Genomic DNA, 24,720 nt, shown 5'->3' with positions numbered 1-24,720 from the left:
CTGAACTGTCTTCACACCAGGGAGCCTGCACAGCCACCAAGAGTAGAGAAGGAGAGAGCAAGAGCAGCTGAGAGCAGCATCAAAGAGATGACCATATCATAACTTCAACCAGAACCAACAATGTCTGTTTGAAGGCTTAACTTCTGTTCAACCTTGTAAGAAATATAAAACGGGTCCCATACCCACTACTGGAGGAGATGTTAGATGCATGTAGAACAGAGCTAAGATATTAGCAATGAGAAAAAAGTCAGATCTGATTTTTTCCTGCAACTCAAACCAAAACAAAAATTAGACTCACCTACAATCCGTTGCCCATCTTCCGTTCTTAGCCGCACAATCTGCATCTTCACGTTTGTGCCACTGACAGATGCTAGAACACCCTCAACTTTTGTCCAGACACTCAGCACTGAACCACATAACACATAATATGTACGGCAACGAAGACCTATTTCACAAACTAACCCCAAGCTTGCTTTTTTGCAATTGCCGCGCCTAAGAAAAATGGGAAAGAAATACATATATGTGAGTGTCTATATGCACACAGACACATGTTTCTGAAAGGTTTACAAGGTCAACTCAAATTTCTTTTCTTTTTTTTTTTGAGATGGAGTTTCACTCTTGTTGCCTACACTGGAGTGCAGTGGCACGATCTTGGTTCATTGCAACCTCCGCCTCCCAGGTTCAAGAGATTCTCCTGCCTCAGCCTCCCGAGTAGTTGGGAATTTCTTTTTTTCTTGTATTTTTAGTAGAGACGGGGTTTTGCCATGTTGGGCAGGCTGATCTCAAACTCTTGACCTCTGGTGATCCGCCCTTGGCTTCCCAAAGGGTTGGGATTACAGGCGTGAGCCACCGCTCCTGGCCGCAAGTTTCAAATAAACAATGTTTTAGCAGTATTTGCCTTTATTATTATAAGTCTGTTGGCCTACTGGGTTACCATTTCCAATTTAAGGTATCAGCGCTGATTTTTAAAACCACAATTTTTTCAGGGGCCTGCCTCCCTATAAAAAGGGTTGAATTTTTTTTTTTTTTTTTTTTTTTTTTTTTTTTTTTTTTTTGAGGCGGAGTCTCGCTCTGTCGCCCGGACTGGAGTGCAGTGGCCAGATCTCAGCTCACTGCAAGCTCCGCCTCCTGGGTTTCCGCCATTCTCCTGCCTCAGCCTCCCAAGTAGCTGGGACTACAGGCGCCCGCCACCTCGCCCGGCTAGTTTTTGTATTTTTAGTAGAGACGGGGTTTCACCATATTAGCCAGGATGGTCTCGATCTCCTGACCTCGTGATCCGCCCGTCTCGGCCTCCCAAAGTGCTGGGATTACAGGCTTGAGCCACCGCGCCCGGCCAAAAGGGTTGAATTTAATGTGTTTGCTATCTGTTGAAGCATTTTAGTTATTTTAACATCCATTATTTTACTGTAGTATTGATAGTTTATAAAATGATCTTGCTAGCCTAGCCGGGCATGGTGGCTCATGCCTGTAGTCATAGCTCTTTGGGAGGTTGAGGGGGGAGTATTGTTTGACTTCAGGAGTTTGAGACCAGCCTGTGCAACATGGCCAGGCTCTATCTCTACAAAAAGTTTAAAATAATGAGGCATGGTGGCTCATGCCAGTAACCCCAGCACTTGGGGAAGCTGAGGCCTGCGGACAGCTTGAGGCCAGGAGTTTGAGAACAGCCTGGCCAACATGGAGAAACCACATTTCTACTGAAAATACAAAAAGTAGCCAGGTGTGGGCTGGGCACGATGGCTCATGCCTATAATCCCAGCACTTTGGGAGGACAAGGTGGGCAGATCACGAGGTCAGGAGATCAAAACCATCCTGGCTAACATGGTGAAACCTGGTCTCTACTAAGAACACCAAAACATTAGCCAGGCTTGGTGGCAGGCACCTGTAGTCCCAGCTACTCGGGAGGCTGAGGCAGGAGAATGGCGTGAACCTGGAAGGCAGAGCTTGCAGTGAGCCGAGATAGTGCCACTGCACTCCAGCCTGGGCAACAGAGGAGACTCTGTCTCAAAAAAAAAAATAAAAATAAAAATAAAAAAAAAGCCGGGTGTGGTGGCACATGCCAGTAATCCCAGCTACTCAGGTGGTGGAGGCATGAGAATCGCTTGAACCTGGGAGGTGGAGGTTGCAGTGAGCCAAGATGGTGCCATTGCACTCAAGTCCTCTGTTTAAAAAAGAAAAAAAGATCTTGAGACATCCTGCCATGAAAAAACAAGCAACACCTATGAAAACAAAAGAAGGGCCGGGGGGGAAGATCCTGCCAGTTATTTCTACATTATGAAACTACTGATATACTGGTTCTAAATCACATTAGTGGGAAGGACTCAGCAATCTAGAGGGGGGACGGAAAGGGGTGCAAGGGGAGGGAGAGGTTACATGTAAGTTTAAGAAGAAAAGAGAAAAAGGGAGAAATACCACCAATGTTTTATGGTTAAAATTATTTTCAGAATTCATCAATAAAGATGTCCTTCTGGTTAGTACTAATTCAAGATGAATCTAATACACAGTGTTAAACGTACACGTATAGGACACTTTTCTTACTGTAACTCAAAGCAAATGTTTGTTGTTTTTTATTTTTTTATTTTTATTTATTTTATTTTATTTTATTTTATTTTGAGGCGGAGTCTCGCTCTATCGCCCGGACTGGAGTGCAGTGGCCAGATCTCAGCTCACTGCAAGCTCCACCTCCCGGGTTTACGCCATTCTCCTGCCTCAGCCTCCCGAGTAGCTGGGACTACAGGCACCCGCCACCTCGCCCGGCTAGTTTTTGTATTTTTAGTGGAGACGGGGTTTCACTGTGTTAGCCAGGATGGTCTCGATCTCCTGACCTCGTGATCCGCCCGTCTCGGCCTCCCAAAGTGCTGGGATTACAGGCTTGAGCCACCGTGCCCGGCCGTTTGTTGTTTTTTAAGTTAATTTTTTTGTAGAGATGGAGTCTCGCTGTGTTGAGGAGGTTGGTCTCAAACTCCTGGCCTCAAGCAATCCTCTCATCGTGATCTCCCAAACTGCTAGGAGCCACTGCACTGTCCCCAGAGGAAATGTTTTAGAAAATGTTAGGGGCAAGGCACGGTGGCTAATGCCTGTAATCCCTGCACTTTGGGAGGCCGTGGTGGGCAGATCACAAAGTCAAGAGCTCGAGACCAGCTTGGCCAACATGGTGAAATGAAACCCTGTCTCTGGCCGGGCGTGGTGGCTCAAGCCTGTAATCCTGGCACTTTGGGAGGCCGAGACAGGTGGATCACGAGGTCGGGAGATCGAGACCATCCTGGCTAACATGGTGAAACCCCGTCTCTAATAAAAAATACAAAAAACTAGCCAGGCGAGGTGGCGGGCGCCTGTAGTCCCAGCTACTCAGGTGGCTGAGGCAGGAGAATGGCATAAACCTGGGAGACGGAGCTTGCAGTGAGCTGAGATCCGGCCACTGCACTCTAGCCTGGGCGACAGAGCGAGACTCTGTCTCAAAAAAAAAAAAAAAAAAAGAAACCCTGTCTCTACTAAAAATACAAAAATTAGTTGGGCATGGTGGTGGGTGCCTGTAGTCCCAGCTACTCAGGAGGCTGAGGCAGGAGAACTGCTTGAACCTGGGAGGCAGAGGTTGCAGTGAGCCGAGATCGTGCCACTGCACTCCAGCCTGGGAGACAGAGCAAGGACCCCATCTCCAAAAAAAAAAAAAAAACAAAAAAGTTTGTAGGTTAACTTTTAAAACTTTTTTTTTTTTTTTTGAGATCGAGTCTCGCTGTCACCCAGGCAGGGGTGCAGTGCCACGATCTCAGTTCACTGCAACTTCTGCCTCCCAGGATCAAGCGATCCTCGTGCCTCAGCCTCCCAAGCAGCTGGGATTACAGGCGTCTGCTACCATGCCCTGCTAATTTTTGTATTTTTAGTAGATACGTGGTTTCACCATGTTGGCCGGGCTGGTCTTAAACTCCTGGCCTCATGTGATCTATCTTGACCTCTCAAGGTGACGGTACTCCCGGCAAGCCAATGGCACCTAGCCGGCCTACCTTTTAAAACATTTTATCTTACAGACTTTCTCTAATTTTCAGTGGCACTAATTTACTCTCATAATGAAAACCAAAAGCACTACTCACATCAAAGCCAACTTATGCACCTACAGAAGGAGCCCAAACCATCAAAAAACAAACAAAAAAAACCCCTCAAGCTAAAATTCATTTACACCTTATATTCCTTTTCATGAAGTGGGTCAGATACCGCAAGAGCATTAACTACTTAATGAGGGAGAAAACTATGATTTGCAGATATGAGAATATACGAGGTCACAAAGTGAACACTGCAAGTTAAGGGGTGAGGGGGCACAGCAAGCGCTCCAAGACTCAACAACAAAAGTTTGCGTGTGCTGTGCTGTTAACTTTGGGCATCTCCCTGGTTTCTTAGACATTCCCTAGATCTGGGACACCAGTAAAGCTTTTTTAAAAAAGAAAGGAAGAAAGAAAAGAGCCCAGCTACTCAGGAGGCCGAGATGGGAGGGGTTTGAGGCTGCAGTGAGCTGCACTGTTCTCCAGCCTAGATGATAATAGTGAGACTGTCCTTTGAAATAACCAACCAACAAAAAAACACGGAGAGTGACAGGAGGAGGGCGAAAAAGTGTTTTGTTTTTTTTTTGAGACACAGTTTTGCTCTTGTTGCCCAGGCTATAGTGCAATGGCGCAATCTCAGTTCACCGCAACCCCCGCCTCCTGGGTTCAAGCAATTCTCCTGCCTCGGCCTCCTGAGTAGCTCGGATTAAAGTAGAGACGGGGTTTCTCCATGTTGGTCAGGCTGGTCCCGAACTCCCAACCTTAGGTGATCCGTCTGCCTCAGCCTCCGAAAACGCTGGGATTACAGGCATGAGTCACCGCGCCAGGCCTGATTTTTTTTTTTTCTTTTTAAAATGGAGTCTCGCTCTGTCACCCAGGCTGGAGGCAAGGGCGCAATTTCGACTCACTGCCAACTTCCACCTTCTGGGTTCAAGCAATTCTCCTGCCTCAGCCTCCCAAGTAGCTTGGATTACAGGCGCCTGCCACCACACTGGCTAATTGTTTTGTATTTTTAGTAAAGATGGGGTTTCACCATGTTGGCCAGGACGGTCTTGAACTCCTGACCTCAGGTGATCCGCCCACCTCAGCCTCCCAAAGTGCTGCGATTACAGGCGTGAGCCACCACGCCCGGCCATGAAAAAGCAAGTTCTAACATGAAGGATGACTGTTAAAGTCACGCCGCCAGACAACAGTTGGCTGGAAATAAGAAAGCATCAGTGAAGAGTAAGGAGGTACATAAACTAAACAGTTTCATAAACAGTACATAAACTACAACCGTCCAGTGAATATCCCTGATGGAACACACCACGCCTGACAATACTTAATCTGTTAGTTAATTCATGAGGACATACTGGTAAAGAGTGAAGGTGTATTTAAATCTCAATTAAAATTTGGAAAATATGGTAGCAAATATGAAAATACTAACCAATAAGCATGAGTACAAGTATCTGCAGATGAATTATACTGATCTAACCAGTGCATCAGGGCATCATCTGAGACGACCTGTAAAAATGAGAAAAATTTCACTGAAAACAGTATTGCTTTAAATAAACTGGTTACCTAGTCTCGTCTATAATTCTAAGAGGCAACCAATTTAAAATAATCTCTACACAAAAAGCCTTACCGTTGCCATTAACTGAATCTGAATGCCATTTGATAAGTTCTGTCATGCTGGTTCCTCTTATACAATATATTTTTCAAATAACTACTTAACTTTGTTTTCAAATCAGAATGGCTACAAATAATAATATAAGGTAATATTAATAAAATAAAACCTAATAGTAAATGCTAGGAAAAATAGCCGCTTACTGTTTTCTATAAATCATTGCAAAATATAAACATAGAGGCATCCTCACAATAAAACTAAGAGGTAGTGAGAAGGGCTTTAATCATTCTAACTTTTGTGATTAGCACTGGAAGCTTCCTTTACTGAAGAGGTAAGCTATTTCAAATAATCATTTTAGGCTGGGCACGGTGGTTCATGCCTATAATCCCAGCACTCTGGGAGACTGAGGCGGGTGATCACTTAAGGCCAGGAGTTCAAGACCAGACTGGCTAACATGGCAAAACTCTGTCTCTACTAAACATACAAAAAAAAATGAGCCAGGTGTGTGGCACATGCCTGTAATCCCAGCTACTTGGGAAGCTGAGGCACGAGAATCACTTGAACCCGTGAGGCGAAGGTTACAGTGAGCCGAGATCGCGCTACTACACTCCGCCTGGGCAACAGGAGGAGGCACCTTAGAAGTTTCTTGAGGCTGGTAGCATGAAGACTGTGATATCAGCATTCCAAAAGCTGACACTTTCCTTAAACCAGGCTGGGTGCGGTGGCTGACACCTGTTAATTCTAGAACTTTGGGGGGCAGAGGTGGAAGAATTGCTTGAGCCCATGAGTTCCAGACCAGTCCAGCCTTTGCAACATAGTGAGACCTCATTAATAAAAAAAAAAAAGGAAAATATAACGTCATACCTAGAAAAGCTATCTTAAACAATTTCAATATATTATAAAATAAGTGTGTTTTTTGTTTTTTGAGACAGAGTCTTGCTCTGTCACCCTGGCTGGAGTGCAGTGGGGCAATCTCGGCTTACTGCAGCCTCCATGTCCCAGGTTTAAGTGATTCTCCTGCCTCAGCCTCCTGAGTAGCTGGGACTACAGGCGTGCGCCACCACACCTGACTATCTTTTGTATCTTTAGTAGAGACGAGGTTTCACCATGTTGGCCAGGCTGGTCTCGAAATCCTGACCTCCAGTGATCCAACTGCCTCGGCCTCCCAAAGTGCTAGGATTACAGGCATGAGCCACCACGCCCAGCCAAAATAAGTATTCTTTTTCTTTTTGAGATGAAGTTTCACTCTTGTTGCTCAGGCTGGAGTGCAATGGTTCCACCTTGGCTCACTGCAACCTCCGCCTCCTGGGTTCAAGCGATTCTCCTATTTCGGCCTCCTGAGTAGCTGCGATTACAGGTATGCATCACCATCCCAGGCTAATATGTTGCATTTTCAGGAGAGACGGGGTTTCTCCATGTTGGTCAGGCTGGTCTCAAACTCCCAACCTTAGATGATCCGCCTGCCTCGGCCTCCCAAAGTGCTGGGATTACAGGTGTGAGCCACTGCGCCTCACCCAAAATAAGTGTTCTTATATAATATAAAGTACAAATGAGAAAATACCTTCTTATATTTCTTTTTTAGATCAGCATAAATTTCTAATTTGAGCTGTTTCCCAGTATTTGGTCGATAAACTAAGAAAAGTTTCTTTTTAGGATTCACTTCTTTAACTAAGATGGCAGTTTTCTTGTTGTTCCTTATCTGTTTAAAGAAAATGACAAAATATAAAGATTTTACAACACATACTTTAAGACATGTTTTTGTATCATCATGTCAGCAAATATAATCATTTGAGACTGTAACACTAAGTAAGTACATAGATACGTAACTTCAAAAAACACCAAAACTGCTTGTTTAAAAGACTGTAACATGGCCACACCCAAAGCGCAGTTATTGGATCTTAATTCTGGCTAAAACGAAGGTTAAAGACCAAAGTTATCTTCAGAAAACTATGTGGAATTAGCTTTAATGCACAAATGTCCAATACAGATCATTTTGCTTCTTTTATTTCCTGTACCTAGAATCCCAGTCAAGCAGCCTCAGAGAGATAAGAAAAACCAAGTGTAATAAAATGTTAACAGCAGAATCCAGGTAGTAGGCATTAGGGGTCTTCAGAGAAAGTTCTTTTAGCTGTGCTGTATGTTTTTAAACATTTCTCAGTAAAATGGAAAAAGAAATGTTACTCTCCTTTCAGGTTAACAATAGAATTCAAGTTTCTCTAAGCTAAGGCCTTGGATAGCCCCAGTGCTCTGCGCTTGTCTACTCTGCCAGTACTGCCTTTCCTGATGTCACAGGGTTTTGAAGGGCAAAGTGAGAGATCACCTGATAAAGTGTTCTGTAAACAGCAAAGCTATGGCAGCAGAAAGCAAAAATGTTGAACAAAATGTCCACATATATGGAGATAAAAATGGAAGAAAGGGAAGCATTAGAGAAATGTTGGAATCCAGGTATGTATTTTTAACTTTTTTATTTATTTTTTTTTGAGACAGAGTCTCGCCTGTCACCAGTCTGGAGTATAGTGGCACGATCTTGGCTCACTGCAAGCTCCATCTCCCAGGTTCAAGGCGATTCTCCTGCCTCAGCCTCCCAAGTAGCTGGGACTACAGGTACCCACCACCATGCCCAGCTAATTTTGTATTTTCAGTAGAGACAAGGTTTCTCCATGTTGGCCAGGCTGGTCTCGAACTCCCGACCTCAGGTGATCTGCCTGCCTCAGTCTCCCAAAGTGTTAAGATTATAGGTGTGAGCCACCATGCTTAGCCTACTTTTAACTTTTTTTTTTTTTTTTTGAGATGGAGTCTCGCTCTGTCACCCGGGCTGGAGTGCAGTGGCCGAATCTCAGCTCACTGCAAGCTCCGCCTCCCGGGTTTATGCCATTCTCCTGCCTCAGCCTCCCGAGTAGCTGGGACTACAGGCACCCGCCACCTCGCCCGGCTTTTTTTTATTTTTTAGTAGAGACGGGGTTTCACCGTGTTAGCCAGGATGGCCTCGAACTCCTGACCTCGTGATCCGCCCATCTCAGCCTCCCAAAGTGCTGGGATTACAGGCTTGAGCCACCGCACCCGGCCGACTTTTAACTTTTTAAAGTTGGATTTTATGAGAGAAACTTTAAGAGAAAGGAGTTACTCTTAAAACTCCATTTAACTCAAGGAAAAACAACTGGAAAATTCATTTCTTCCATAATGAAGACTGAACAGCTTCTAAACAATCATTTCTGGAGCAACACGGAAGGAAAAAGTTTCAAAGTAAAACCATTTTCCCAGCCCTCTACACAATAAATCATTGTTTGCGGGACTATTAACTTTTTATATTAATTCTTTTTTTTTTTTTTTTTTTTGAGACGGATTCTTGCTCTGCCGCCCAGGCTGGAGTGCAGTGGCCGGATCTCAGCTCACTGCAAGCTCCGCCTCCCGGGTTCACGCCATTCTCCTGTCTCAGCCTCCCGAGTAGCTGGGACTACAGGCGCCCGCCTCGTCGCCCGGCTAGTTTTTTGTATTTTTTAGTAGAGACGGGGTTTCACCGTATTAGCCAGGATGGTCTCGATCTCCTGACCTCGTGATCCGCCCGTCTCGGCCTCCCAAAGTGCTGGGATTATAGGCTTGAGCCACCGTGCCCGGCCTATATTAATTCTTATAATAAAAAACATAATCTTTTACTTTCTTCTTCATGAATATTAAAGACCCTTGGTCTCTTACTTTTTCCAACGAATTGAAACATTGTTTATATAATTACTGTAAAGTCATAAAACAATGGTTAAGGTGAAGATTATATTTAAAATTATTTATCAGCTGACAGGAAACATCCAAACCTATACTTACAGGATAGTGTTTAGACACTTAAGAATAGGCTCTGTCTTGACAGTGTCAGGTTAATTATACATCATCACAGAACAGTGGAAAGCAATTCTGACACTGACTTCCTAATGGCAGCACAGGTTACACACACTGAAAAGTATGGTGGCCTAATGCTGTGAAGGTTCAAAGGCAAACGAAGACCAGGAATGAGGTCTCTAGGGCCACCACTCCTCTGTTGCCACGCAGAGAATGAAGGACCAGTATTACCACATCCTTCAACCTAAGGGAAACTGGGGATCAGGACTTTCATCACAATCTACCAACAGCGATATTCTGGCAATACTTTCAAATTAAAACTAATAACCAAGAGCCAGGTGCAGCGGTGCATGCCTGTAATCCCAGACATTCAGGTGGTCAAGGTTGAGAGGATGGATCAAGCCCAGGAGGAGTTTGAGACTGTCCTGAAAACAATAACCAACACCCTATGTGGACCAATCAAAATGGCACCTATGGGGGAAAGCCGAGTAAAATACGTGAATTCTACCAATGTCAACATCTTGGTTGTGATATCACACTACAGTTTTGAAAAATATTACCACTGGGGGAACTGATAAAAGTATGCAAGATGTTTATCTGTATCGTTTCTTATCATGACATGCAAATCAACCTACAGTTCAATCAGTATTTCAAAAACCCCAAAACCACCAAGGCACAGTAGCTCACAACTGTAATCCAGCACTTTGGGAGGCCGAGGTGGGAGCATTTAAGCCTATGAGTTTGAGACCAGCCTGGACAACACCGTGAGATATCAACCGCATTAAAAAAAAAAAAAAAAAAACTAGCCAAGTGTGGTGGAGTGTACCTGTGGTCCCAGCTACTCAGGAAGATGAGGTGCGAGGACTGTCTGAGCCCAGGAAGTTGAAGCTACAGTAAGCCGTGATCACGCATGCCACTGCATATCAGCCTGGGTGACAGTGCGAGCAACATCCCATTACAAAAAACAAAACCAAACCAGAAAACCCCAACTCAACTAGGAGCCAGAACCTTTGAGAGCTTTTCTCTAGATCAAGGATCAACAGCTTAGGCCTGTGGAATAAATCTAGCCTGGCGCTTCTAAACTGAAGTAAGTTTTAAGAAGGAATGAAGGGGCCAGGTGCGGTGGCTCACGCCTGTAATCCCAGCACTTTGGGAGGCGGAGGCGGGGGGATCATAAGGTCAGGAGATCGAGGCCATCCTGGCTAACATAGTGAAACCTCGTCTCCACTAAAACTAAAAAACTTAGCTGGGCGTGGTGGCACACGCCTGTAGTCTCAGCTACTCAGGAGGCTGTGACAGAAGAATCGCTTGAACGTGGGAGGCGGAGGTTGCAGTGAGCCAAGATCGCGCCACTGCACTCCAGCCTGGGTGACAGACTGAAACTGTCACAAAAAACAAAACAAAACAACCCCAAATATCTTAAGAGAACTGGTGAAATAAAAATTATGTTGTCTAAAGTAAGTCAATATGAATCTCAAGATACTGTTAAGTATCTATACATATATGTATAGTTATGTGTGCACACACACACCCCTTAGTTCTGTCCACAGAAACAAATCATAACTGAAATAATGCAGCTGTTTTACTAACTGAAAAACGAGTCTTCAAGATATAAAGCATTATTAAGACTAAAGCAAGTCTCTGTCTTATGAAAAATGCTTGATTTAAGAAAGTGTTGGCCGGGTGCGGTGGCTCACGCCTGTAATCCCAGCACTTTGGGAGGCTGAGGTGGGCAAATCACGAGGTAAGGAGATTGAGACCATCTTGGCTAACACGGTGAAACCCCATCTCTACTAAAAATGCAAAAAATAATTAGCCGGGTGTGGTGGCAGGCACCTATAGTCCCAGCTACTCGGGAGGCTGAGGCAGGAGAATGGCATGAACCTGGGAGGCGAAGCTAGCAGTGAGCTGAGACTGCACCATTGGACTCCAGCCTGGGCGACAGAGAGAGACTCCGTCTTTTCTTAAAAAAAATAAAATAAAATAAACAAAAAAAATAAAAACAATAAAGAAAATGTTAACAATTCAGCCGGGCGTGGTGGCTCACACCTGTAATTCCAGCACTTTGGGAGGCCAAGACAGGCAGATGATCTGAGGTCAGGAGATCAAGACCAGCCTGGCCAACATGGTGAAACTTCGCCTCTACTAGAAATACAAAAATTTGGCAGGGTGATGTGTCTCACACCTGTAATCCCAGCACTTTGGAAGGCTGAGGCAGGCAGATCACCTGAGGTCGGGAGTTCGAGACCAGCTTGACCAACATGAAGAAACCCTGTCTCTACTAAAAATACAAAATCAGCCAGGCCTAGTGGCACATGCCTCTGATTTCAGCTACTCGGGAGGCAGAGGATGCGGTGAGCCGAGATAGCACCATTGCACTCCAGCCTGGGCAACAAAGAGCGAAACTCTGCCTCAAAAAAAAAAAGAAAAAGAAAAAAAGAAAATGTAACAATTCTAAACTCGCATCTAATAACATCCTTTAAAATACATTAAGTAAAAACGTAATACAAATGGACAAATCCACAATTACAATCATAAATTACCAAAACAGAGAAGGCTAAACACAACTGGGAAACAGGTACAAAGTGAAGAGACAATTACAATGTTGGCCATTAAAAAGTATTATATATCTGAATAGCATTTAAAGAAAAAGTCGTACTTGCAATGACAAGTAAAAGCCATCGTCTGGTCCTGTCAGCTCAGCCCAAATCTTGGTAGCTTCCTCCCATGACATTCCCCTCTCTACACTAATCTGTAAGAGAAACAACAAAATTTAAACTCATTTCTGTAAATGCATCTCATGGGAAGACGATAATTCCACATGCACAACATTTTCTAAACTTACTGTGTATAATTCTACGTGGCCAGAGGTTGAATACCCTGGAGTCAGAAACTTTTTAACATCACTTTTCCTCACCTTTTCATCTCCAGAACCAAGATCTTGAACAAGAGAAAGAAACATATAAATGTAAAAAGAACATTTTTATCAGGTACACACATTTAAAGAATTTCTCTACTCCACATTTTCCCTGGGGACGTTAGGAGGGATATTTTCCCTACTTACCTAAGATTCCCATATCATATCTTCCATTTTTTTTGGCATTTTGAACAACTGCAGTAAGTGTGTCCGCAAAATACTGAAATAATGCATTCTGCTGGTGTACCTCCATGCCTAAAATTCTATTTAAGAATTTTCCTATGTTGTTATAATCTGTAAAGACAAAAGATGAATGTTTTCATGCATTCAAATAATTAAACATTTTTTATTCATCTAGGCTTAGTTTGAGTCCCACTTTCTCTTCTAAAAGTCTTCCTTCTTAACTCTTACACTGTCCTCACAAGGCTGTAATCTGCCCATTTCTCTCTCTAGGAATTAGCACCACTGCAGGATATGCTCAAAAGAGGTTTGTCAAATTGAATGTTTGCATCTTCAGCCTCACTTATGGAAAGCATGAACACAATTCAGTACATAGGAAACTCTCCAACACTGACTTCTCAACTGTAGCGGCACAATTAGAATGTCTGGGAGCTTTGGCAAACTACAAATGTCTAGGCTCCACTCGTGACTTCAGTAATTTTTTGTTTTGTTTGGTTTTTTGAGAGAGAGTCTTGCTCTGCTGTTGCCCAGGCTGGAGTGCAATAGCGCAATCTTGGCTCACTGCAACCTCCCTACTCCAGATTCAAGTTCTCCTGCCTCAGCCTCCCAAGTAGCTGGGATTACAGATGTCCGCCACCACACCTGGCTAATTTTTGTATTTTTAGTAGAGATGGATTTCCACCATCTTGGTCAGGATAGTCCTGGACTCCTGACCTTGTGATCTGCCTGTCTTGGCCTCCCAAAGTAATGGTATTACAGGCATGAGCCATCATGCCCAACCATTTTTTTTTCTTTAGACAGAGTCTCGCTCTACTGTTGCCCAGGCTGTAGTGCAGTGGTGCAATCTTGGCTCACTGCAACCTCTGCCTTGCGTGTTCAAGCCCCACAGCAGCCAAAACCACCCAGAATGTTTTCAGAACATGAAGCTTCCCCTTTGGCTCAAAAGCATACATCATAATGGACTTTAATACTATAGCAACAGTTACGTGCCTACAGAAAGTTACCTTTATCGAGAGTAAGAATTCCCGAGCGATCTTCTACATTTATCAGGCCAACTCCTATCAGTCCTTGTCGAACATCTGTAAGAACAGGATCAACTCTGACTCATAAATTACAAGGGATGTCTACAATGTACCCCTAAGTGAGAAAAGTATGTTGCAAGTAACACCATGCCATTTTAAAAAAACCTTGATACTTATATAAACATGGAGCAAATGTAGAGAGAACTGCCCCTGTTCACACTGTCATCTGTGACCTAAGAAGGTGAGAATGGAAGGAGGGTTAAGGGGACCACATTCTCTCTTCATTATACATGTTAAAATTCTTTTCTTTGAGTCTCACTCTGTCACACAGGCTGGAGCACAGGATGTGATCTCAGCTCACTGCAACCTCTGCCTCATGGTTTCAAGCAATTCTCCTGCCTCAGCCTCCCGAGTAGCTGGGACTACAGGCTAATTTTTGTATTTTTAGTAGAGACAGGGTTTCGCCATGTTGGCCAGGCTGGTCTCAAACTCCTAACCTGGAGATCCACCCAGCTCGGCCTCCCAAAGTGCTGAGATTACAGGTGTGAGCCACTGTACCAGGCTGCAACATTATTGTCATTACTTATAATTAACAAGTTATCTATCTATCTATCCATCCATCCATCTATGTATTTTTTGAGACAGAGTCTCACTATGTCGCCCAGGCTGGAGTGCAATGGCATCGTCTTGGCTTACTGCAACCTCTACGTCCCAGGCTCAAGGGATCCTCTCACCTCAGCTTCCTGAGTAGCTGGGACTACAAGCGTGCACCACTGTGCCTGGCTAATTTTTTTGTAATTTTTTTAGAGAGGGGGTTTCTCCATGTTGCTCAGGCTTGTCTTGATCTCCTGAGTTTAAATGATCCACCTGTCTTGGCCTCCCAAAGTGCTGAGATTACAGGTGAGCCACTGCGCCTAGCCATAACCTGTAATTTTAAGAAGTTAGAAATAAATCAAGGAGTTTTTTTTTCCCTGAGACAGGGTCTCTGTCACCCAGGCTGGAATGCAGTGGTGCCATCACAGCTCACTACAGCCTCCACCTCCTAGGCTCCAGCAATCCTCACACCTCAGCCTCCCGAAGTGCTGGGATTACAGGCATGAATCACTGCCCCCACCCCAGGGAGTTGTTTCCGACGCTGCTGATGTCAAAAGGAGTGAAGATATAGGGTTAAGACTTAACTGCTTTTGTGGAAAGCCGAGAGTACTGATGGACACCCCTAACTGGTATGCCAATAGGAACTGTTAAGAACACATATCAGTATGTGTTAATATACTAAAAGGACTTTCTAGTGAAAAATGCTAACTCCCTCTGGGTGCGCTGGCTCACGTCTGTAATCCCAGCACTGTGAGAGGCTGAGGTGGGAGGATCACATGAGGCCAGGATTTCAAGACCAGCCTAGTCAACATGACAAAACCCCATCTCTATTGAAAATACAAAAATTAGCCAGGTATAGTGGCAGGCACCTGTAATCCCAGCTACTCGGAGATTCAGGCAGGAGAATCCTTTGAACCTGGTGGTGGAGGCTGTATGAGCCAAGATCATGCCATTGCATTCCAGCCCAGGTGACAGTGCGAGACCTCGTATCAAAAAAAAAAAGAAAGGGAAAAAAAAAGACATTTACAAATACATGAACGAAAAAAGGCTATGCTATGAGCCACATGTATCCATCACCCAGTTTAAACAACTGTGAATTCATGGCCAGTTTTGTTTCATCCAAACCTCCCACCCCTACCAATCAATCCTCAAAGATTCCTTACTAGGTACTTTTTCAACTTTAAATTGAATTTTAAAAGTTATTTGGGGCTGGGCACGGTAGCTCATGCCTGTAATCCCAGCACTTTGGGAGGCTGAGGCGGAGAGATCACAAGGTCAGGAGATCGAGACCATCCTGGCCAATATGGTGCAACCCTGTCTCTACTAAAAATATAAAAATTAGCTGGGCATGGTGGCTTGTGCCTGTAATCTTAGCTAACCGGGAGGTTGAGGCAGGAGAATGGCTTGAACCAGGGAGTTGGAGGTTGCAGTGAGCCGAGATCACACCACTGCACTCCAGCCTGGCGACAGAGCGAGACTCGGTCTTAAAAAAAAAAACGGCTATTTGGCAAAGTGATTTTACTTAATGTACTAAAATGACTTTCCTCTGTTAAATCTATTATTAGACAAACATGCTTTCACTATATCAACAGTAAGAGCACCTTCATTTGAATAAAATTTGCTTTAATAAATCTGTTTAATACAAGATACTTATGTGTCCTAATAACCATTAATTTCAAAGTTTTATACAATTTATGTCCAAAGAAAAAAACTAATATAACAGCAAACGTTACAACAGGTTCGAGTACATCTTTGTCAATAATCATTGTCGTTGTTATGAATATTTTTAGAAGTTACCTTTAAAAAATTCTCCAGGATAGTCTGGAGGTGGTGACACCATAGGAGAATCCAAGTTTACAATGGATTTCATGACAATTTCTAAAGCATTTCTTCCATACTGCAAAAAAATTCAAAACCTTTAACCACTTTCAGCATTTGGATACTCTTCAATCACATTACCACCTAAATACTATAAAAACTATTGGCTGGGCACAGTGGCTCACGCCTGTAATCCCAGCACTTTGGGAAGTTGAGGCGGGTGGATCCCTTGAGGTTGGGAGTTCAAGATCAACCTGACCAACATGGTGAAACTCCATCTCTACTACAAAAATTCAGCTGGGTGTGGTGGCAGACACCTGGAATCCCAGCTACTCGGAAGGCTGAGGCAGGAGAATTGCTTGAACCTGGGAGGCAGAGGCTGTAGTGAGCCAAGATGGCGTCATTGTGCTCCAGCCTGCGCGACAAGAGCAAAAAACTCTCTCAACAAAACCCCCAAAAAACCACAAACTATTATTGTACCAAAGATTCAAAAAAGCAATTCTCAATTATCTTTATACTTATTTACTTTTTCTTCTTTTGGAGACAAGAGTTTCGCTCATCACCCAGGCTGGAGTGTAATGTCACGATCTCCACTCACTGCAACCTCTGCCTCCCGGGTTCAAGCGGTTCTCTGCCTCAGCCTCCCAAGAAGCTGGGACTACAGGTGCCTGTGGCCACCATGCCCAATTTTTTTTTCCTTTGAGACTGAGTCTTGCTCTGTCGACAGGCTGGAGAGCAGTGGTATAAACTCGGCTCACGGCAACCTCTGTATCCCAGGTTGAAGTGATTTTCCTGCCTCAGCCTCCTGAGTAGGTAGGACTACAGGCTTGAGTCACCACGCCCAGCTAATTGTTTTATTTTTAGTAGAGACAGGGTTTCACCACGTTGGCCAGGATGGTCTCGATCTCTTGACCTCATGATCCACCCACCTTGGTCTCCCAAAGTGCTGGGATTACAGGCGTGAGCCACTGTGCCCAGCCACACCCAACTAATTTTTATATGATTTTTTGAGACACAGTTTTGCCCCACTGCCCAGGCTGGAATGCAGTGGCATGATCTCGGCTCACTGCAACCTCCGCCTCCTAAGTAGCTGAGACTGCAGGTGCGTGCCACCACGCCCAGCTAATTTGCTGTATTTTTAACAGAGACAGGGTTTCACTATGTTGGTCAGGCTGGTCTCGAACTCCTGACCTCAGGTGATCCACCTGCCTTGGCCTCCCAAAGTGGTCGGATTACAGGTGTGAGCAACCGATTCCGGCCTAATTTTTGTTTTTTGTTTTTTTTTTTTTTTTTTAAGTACAGATGTGGTTGCACCATGTTGGCCAGGCTGGTCTCGAACGCCTGACCTCAGGTAATCCACCAACCTGGGCCTCCCAAAGCGCTGGGATTACAGGCATGAGCCATTGCGCCTGGCCTTTATATATATTTTATACTGCCTAGTTCATGTCTCTACACATAGCAAACGTGAGAAAAATTAACTTCCTTTACTTCTGAGAACTCACAGTTAATTCATTCTCATTTGTTCTTGTTTTCCAAAAGGAATAAAGACAACCACATTGCTGTACTGATACTTAACATGTGATCTAACTTATATGTGAAATTCTGTCTTACAGGAAGTCATGATTTTAAAGCAAATGCATATGAGAGGCAGTTTTGTTTTAGACAGTAACTACCTTTCTTTCATGTTCCCTACAGCTACCATACACTATCCTAAGTTTTCAAAGATACTGAAAGTTGAAATGTACCTTATTATCAAAGTTGAACCTGCTCAGATCCCTAGATTCTGTTGCTCTTCTATCGCCATGTGTAAGTGCCCCCTATTAAAAAAAAAATTTCAATCAAGGCACAGGTAACCTTTTACCAGAAAACAGGTACAACAGATCACCTTTTACACACAGCCCACAACTCCAAAACTCACCAAACTCTCAAGTCTTTTAGCAACAATAGATGCAAATCTTTGTTCTCCTGCCAGTTCAGAAATCAGAAAGACATATTCAGGAGCAGTCACTTGGTTTGATCTATGAGTTCGTCCTGCAACGAAATTTTTTTTTTAAAGATCATTGATTTTGTTCGCTGAACAGAGAATATTCTGAGATGTATTCCTAGCATTTAATACTGAACTGGTATTGGGAAACCACTAAACAATAAAAATTACAGATAATGTTAAATTACCAAAACACACATAAAACTTCTCAAAGATAGAAGTATTAGCGTTGCTATCCCAATTTTGCTTAACTACATGTTACTGATACAGTTACTCTGGATTTTCCCACAATTGTTTTTCAAATCATTGGTCACAAGAATATGAAGATGGAGGGAGGAGTTGTGTGCCTTCAGTGAAGCTACTGAGGTTGGAAAAGCATATGGAAGTAGCAGCTTCTGATATGGACCTAATACATCCTTAAGTTTTATAAGGACACTCCTTGAGGAGCCCTGTTCTTGGAACCCCACAAATTCCCACCATATATATATTTTTTACAACTTGTAAGCAGGCAAAAAATGAATTCATAATGCACCATATACTATAAGGTACATATAACACTCGTTAAATGCAAGATCTGAGATTTCGAGTTATAAGATACAAGACACTGGCCGGGCACGGTGGCTCAAGCCTGTAATCCCAGCACTTTGGGAGGCGGAGGTGGGCAGATCACAAGGTCAGGAGATCGAGACCATCCTGGCCAGCACGGTGAAACCCCGTCTCTACTAAAAAAATACAAAAGATTAGCCGGGTGTGGTGGTGGGCGCCTGTAGTCCCAGCTGCTCAGGAGGCTGAGGCATGAGAATGGCATGAACCCAGGAGGCAGAGCTTGCAGTGAGCCGAGATCGCGCCACTGCACTCCAGCCTGGGCGACAGAGCGAGACTCCATCTCAAAAAAAAAGAAAAAAGACATTAAACAGGATTTGTTGTTGTTGTTGTTAGAGTTTCGCTCTTGTTGCTGAGGCTAGAGTGCAATGGCTCGATCTCAGCTCACTGCAACCTCTGCCTCCTGGGTTTAAGCGATTCTCCTGCCTCAGTCTCCCGAGTAGCTGGGATTACAGGCGTAAGCCACCACACCTGGCTAATTTTGTATTTTTAGTAGAGACAGGGTTTCTTCATGTTGGTCAGGCTGGTCGCGAACTCCTGACCTCAGGTGATCCGCCCACCTCAGCCTGCCAAAGTGCTGGGATTACAGGCATGAGTCACTGCGCCCAGCCTGTTTTTGTTTTTGGAGACAAAGTCACACTTTGTCACTCAGGCTGGAGTGCAGTGGTGAAATCATATCTCACCGCAACCTTGAACTCAAGTAATCCTCCCACCTCAGCCTCCTGAGTAGCTGGGACTACAGGCATATGCCACCACATCCAGCCAATTTTTCTTCTCTTCTCTTTTCTTTTTTTTTTTTTCTGAGATGCAATCTCCCTATGTTGCCCAGGCTGGAGTGCAATGGCGTGATCTCAGCTCACTGCAGCCTGCGCCTCCCAGATTCAAGCGATTCTCTGCCTCAGCCTCCCGAGCAGCTGGGAGTACAGGTGCGTGCCAACACACCCAGTTAATTTTTGTATTTGTATTTTTAGTAGAGGCTGGGTTTCATCATGTTGACCAGGCTGGTCTCAAAGTATTACCTCAAGTGATGCACCCACCTTGGCCTCCTAAAGTGCTGGGGTTACAGGCACAAGTCACTGCTCTCAGCTCAGTTTTTCTTTTCTTTTGATAGAGACAGGGTCTCACTATGTTGCCCAGGCTGGTCTCAAACTCCTGGACTCAAGTTATCCTCCCACCGTGGCCTCCCAAAATATTGGGATTACAGGCATTAGCCACTGTGCCTGGCCTAAACCTAGGTTTTGATATGCACAAATTTACCCAATGATTCCTAGCTGGATAATTAAGTGAAATCCAGTTGTAGGAACTTACCGAATTGTTGAATTGCTCTATCAGCACTCCAGGGTAATTCTAAAGTCATATGAACTCTTCGTCTTTGATTTTTAGCTCTCCTATCTGCTTGTAATGAAATACCTGAGCTGGCAGCTTCTGAGATGATAGCAATATTCTGTGTCAAATATAAGAAAAATAAAGTCACCTTTGCATAAGAACAAGCAGGCCAGTGCCTTAAATGAAGTCCTTCAGCAGACTGCTTACTCTCTCCTTCTTTCTCAACAATAAGACTCCCAATTTTATTTCTCAGTCTCCCTTACAGCTAAGTGTGAACATTCTCCAGCCGGAAAGGTGTAGGTAAAATGTATGATGTACAGAAAATGTCCTTAAAAGCAGGCGACATGCCCTTCTCATCCCCTTGTCTCCTCTCTTTTAGGTGAAATGTAGAGGTAGTGACAGAGTCCGAAGCAGGTATCTTGGAATACAAAGGTAACTTGGAAATGGAGGCCCACGTAATTTAATGAACAACACGGAAGATGCCTGGGCTTCAAGGCCGCATACCAGCCCTGCTCCACCTGCCCAAATGTGTCCATGGGAGAAATAATCTTCCCTCTTATTGAAACGAATATTTAACAGACTTTGTGTTTTCTGTTATTTAGCAACCAAAACTAATTCCAACTAATGTAATTCCTAATGCATAAGGGTGTAGATTAATGAAGCAATTACATAAAATAACTAATACCTGTACCTACAATCTTGAAAATATGTATCATTAGCTTTTTGTATATATATATTTTTTGAGACAGGGTCTCACTGTGTCACACAAGCTGGAGTGCAGTGGTGCAATCATAGCTCTCCACAGTTTTCACCTCTCAAGCTCAAGCGATCCTTTCACCTCAGCCTCCCAGTAGCTGGGACTGTGGGCATGTACCACCATGTGACTATTTTCCCTGTACGGGGGGAGGGGTGTCCCACTATGTTGCCCAGGCTGGTCTCAAACTCTTGTAATCCTAGCACTTTTGAGAAGTTGAGGTGAATGGATCATTTGAGGTCAGGAGTTCAAGACCAGCCTGGCCAACATGGCAAAACCCTGTCTCTATTAAATATACAAAAATTAGCCAGGTGTGGTGGTTTGTGCCTGTATTCCCAGCTACTTAGGAGGCTGAGGCAGAGAACTGCTTGAACCCAGGAGGTGGAGGTGGCAATGAGCCGAGATCGCACCACTGCATTCCAGCCTGGGGGACAAAGTGATGGTCCTTCTCAAACAAACAAAAAGTCTACAGAAAGAGTCTTTGGGTCAGCACAGTAGCTCACGCCTATAATCTCGGCATTTTGGGAGGCAGAGGTGGGCACACCACTTGAGGTCAGGAGTTCAAGACAAGCCTTGTCAATATGGTGAAACCTGTCTCTGTCAAAAAATACAAAAATTAGCCAGGCGTGGTGGCACGTGCCTGTAGTCCCAGCTACTCGGGAGGCTGAGGCACGAGAATCACTTTGACCCAGGAGGCGGAGGTAACAGAGTTAAGATCACACCACTGCACTGCACTCTAGCCTGGGCAACAGAATGAGACTCTGTCTCAAAAAAAAAAAAAAAAAAAAATGGAGTCTCTGGAGGCACCCAAAATCTCTACAATGGTTGGATATGGGAATGTAATCTATAAGCCATTTACAGTAAATCATCTTAATATAACATGATACAGCAATAAAATACAGTGAAACCAAAGTTACTAGTAATATGGACACACATAAATATTTTAGACTCAAAATCAGAATGACACTACAATGACATCAGATGTCACAACACCAAGACGAACTAAGAGAACATTTTTTTTTTTTTTGAGAGAGTTGCCCAGGTTGGAGTGCAATGGTGCAGTCTTGGCTCACTGCAACCTCCGCTTCCCAGGTTCAAGCTATTCTGCTGCCTCAGCCTCCTGAGTAGCTGGGACTACAGGCACCTGCCACCATGCCCGATCAATTTTTGTATTTTTAGTAGAGGTGGGGTTTCACCATGTTTGCCAGGCTGGACTTGAACTCCTGACCTCATGATCCGCTCGTCTTGGCCTCCCAAAGTGCTGGGATTACAGGCGTAAGCCACCATGCCCGGCGTGAACGAAGTGTTTTACATAATGATTAAATATTTCAAAAGCCTCCAAAGCACTCAAGAGCCATATCTAATTCTATGCATTATACACAATACTTATTATATTCAATGATAAAATAATAAAAACATGTAAAATATTCAGTGAGTAAGGGCAATTACTAAAAAAAATATGTGTAATAGCTCTGTTACCCAGGCTGGAGTGTAATGGTGCGATCTCGGCTCACTGCAACCTGCGCCACCAAGGGTTAAGCTATTCTCCCATCTCTGCCTTCTGAGTAGCTGGGACTACAGGTATGCACTACCACACCCAGCTAATTTTTTGTATTTTCAGTAGACACGGGGTTTCACCATGCTACCCAGACTGGTCTCAAACTCCACAGCTCAAACGATCTACCCGCCCTGGCCTCCCAAAATGCTGGGATTACAGGCCTGAGCCACTGCACCTGGCCAATACTTATTATATTTAATGACAAAATAATAAAAACACAAACAATATTCAGTATGTACAATTACTAAAAAATACAGAATGACAATACTCAATGGACATAACTTATATTAAAAGGAAAAAACTCTTCTGAAGCTTAATCTAAATATACGGGCATTGTTCTTTTCACTGAGAAGCATCCCAGTAAAACATACCTTATCTCCATCCATAAATCGCTGTTTTTCTGTGATGTTTAGTATTTCCACAGGCACATCAAGTTCAGATCTTGACTCATAAGATATGCTTCCATCATCATTGCTGACAACCCGTCCCTTGCGGCCGGTCATCTGAGAAGCCAAACAATGTCATTACAATGAAGGTATCTGACTGCGGTGGATGGACTCAGTGCCTCTTTCCTTAAAGACACTTGGGAGATAAGAGCACAGGCTATGTATGCTGCACCAGGCACTGGAGGATACAGAACACTGTAACATAGTCCCTGGAAAAAGCTTGACACATGGCCACGATCACAAAAGATGCGTGACAAGTGCAGTAACTAGGACCAGTGGCTTGGGACAGACACTCAGATACTGGAGGCAGCAGTTCATTGGGTGCAGGATGGCAACAAAAGTAGAACAATTCTATGATCTAAGAAATTCTATGATCTAATTCTATGATCTAAGAAATTTAGATTATTATGTGATACTATACATGCAACTCATTTTACAGGGGTTCAAATGGCAAAAATGTCACCAAGAGATACAGGCCTATTTACCTCAGCAACGTTCTCAGGGCCACCAAGTTCATCGATAAGTTCATCCAGGGTATTAGGGGGGAGGTCTTCAGCTAATTTTTCTAGCTTATCAAGCAGGTCTTTCTTCATCTGCTGAGCCCTTTCCACAGCATCCTGACTTGTTATAAGGCTATTGTTACTGTTGGTATTACTGTTAGCTAGGTAAAGAACATTTGTTAAAAGTTAGTACAAAGTTTAAATATTTTTATTTAAGAGTATTTCAAAAAGGAAGTTTCTATATGGATACCTGGTGTACTGTTAGGAGCAGGTGAGATAACTGGTGTAGATGAAAAACTAGGTCGTTTTGATCCAAGACCTGATGCTAATAAGGCACTTTGAATAGAATCTGGATCTATACTTTTCTTCTTTTTTTTCTCTTTGTTTTTCTTGTGGTCTTTTCTGATTAACCAGGGATCTGAGTATTAAGGAAAGATATATGTCAAATTACTTGCAAGTACAAGATCTTCAAAGGAAACAGCCTTTGAAATTTTTTCTTTTTTTTTTTTTTTTTTGAGACGGAGTCTCGCTCTGCCGCCCAGGCTGGAGTGCAGTGGCCGGATCTCAGCTCACTGCAAGCTCCGCCTCCCGGGTTCACGCCATTCTCCTGCCTCAGCCTCCCGAGTAGCTGGGACTACAGGCGCCCGCCACGTCGCCCGGCTAGTTTTTTGTATTTTTAGTAGAGACGGGGTTTCACCATGTTAGCCAGGATGGTCTCGATCTCCTGACCTCGTGATCCGCCCGTCTCGGCCTCCCAAAGTGCTGGGATTACAGGCTTGAGCCACCACGCCCGGCCGAAATTTTTTCTTTTTTGAGACAGAGTTTCACTCTTGTTGCCCAGGCTGGAGTGCAATAGCGCAATCTCAGCTCACTGCAACCTCCACATCCCAGGTTCAAGTGATTCTCCTGCATCAGCCTCTGAGTAGCTGGGATTACAGGCATGTGCCACCACACCTGGCTAATTTTGTATTTTTAGTAGAGACAGGGTTTCTCCACGTTGGTTAGGCTGGTCTTGAACTCCCAGCCTCAAGTGATCCGCCCACCTCAGCCTCCCAAATCGCTGGCATTACAGGCATGAGCCACCGCGCCTGGATGAAGTTTTTTATATTGTTAACCGATAATTGATCACCACCTACATTAGTCATCCATACACCAAAGGGTACAAATCCATGTTTTCAAGTTAAAAATAACTGCACAAAATTGAGGTTATCTTCTCACATATATGAGGCTGAAACCTCCAGAAGGTAGATAAGCCTGGAGCTCTCCACCAAGCAAAGATTAGAATCTGTGTGATCATTTGTACTGTATAGAAGAAAAGGTTTCGCCGGGCACGGTGGCTCAAGCCTGTAATCCCAGCACTTTGGGAGGTCAAGACAGGCGGATCACAAGGTCAGGAGATCGAGACCATCTGGCTAATATGGTGAAACCCCGTCTCTACTAAAAAATACAAAAAACTAGCTGGGCGAGGTGGTGGGCGCCTGTAGTCCCAGCTACTCGGGAGGCTGAGGCAGGAGAATGGCGTAAACCCAGGGGGTGGAGCTTGCAGTGAGCTG

General features: G+C 44.1%; 1 protein-coding gene across 6 annotated transcripts in view; it reads right to left on the bottom strand.

Moving 5' to 3' along the window:
• The window catches only part of SBNO1 (strawberry notch homolog 1), an 84,418-nt gene that overhangs the window by 9,676 nt on the left and 50,022 nt on the right, over positions 1-24,720 (bottom strand). For all 6 annotated transcript variants that reach the window (XM_033220191.1, XM_033220193.1, XM_033220194.1 and 3 more), the window contains 14 exons: positions 23,418-23,585; positions 23,153-23,328; positions 22,593-22,724; positions 19,892-20,027; positions 17,915-18,027; positions 17,742-17,813; positions 15,976-16,075; positions 13,567-13,641; positions 12,530-12,676; positions 12,311-12,405; positions 12,125-12,217; positions 7,199-7,336; positions 5,458-5,534; positions 299-492 (listed from right to left, as the gene is read on the bottom strand). In XM_033220191.1, the coding sequence (XP_033076082.1) occupies positions 299-492; positions 5,458-5,534; positions 7,199-7,336; positions 12,125-12,217; positions 12,311-12,405; positions 12,530-12,676; positions 13,567-13,641; positions 15,976-16,075; positions 17,742-17,813; positions 17,915-18,027; positions 19,892-20,027; positions 22,593-22,724; positions 23,153-23,328; positions 23,418-23,585 (1,716 nt within the window). The remainder of the gene's footprint in view (positions 1-298; positions 493-5,457; positions 5,535-7,198; positions 7,337-12,124; positions 12,218-12,310; positions 12,406-12,529; positions 12,677-13,566; positions 13,642-15,975; positions 16,076-17,741; positions 17,814-17,914; positions 18,028-19,891; positions 20,028-22,592; positions 22,725-23,152; positions 23,329-23,417; positions 23,586-24,720) is intronic.

This window comes from Trachypithecus francoisi, unplaced genomic scaffold, assembly GCF_009764315.1.
Source record: "Trachypithecus francoisi isolate TF-2019V2 unplaced genomic scaffold, Tfra_2.0 Lachesis_group11, whole genome shotgun sequence".
In the NCBI taxonomy this organism is placed as follows: Eukaryota; Metazoa; Chordata; class Mammalia; order Primates; family Cercopithecidae; genus Trachypithecus; species Trachypithecus francoisi.
The sequence above is the reverse complement of the archived record's forward strand: the minus strand, read 5'-3'. Positions and strand labels throughout refer to the sequence as shown.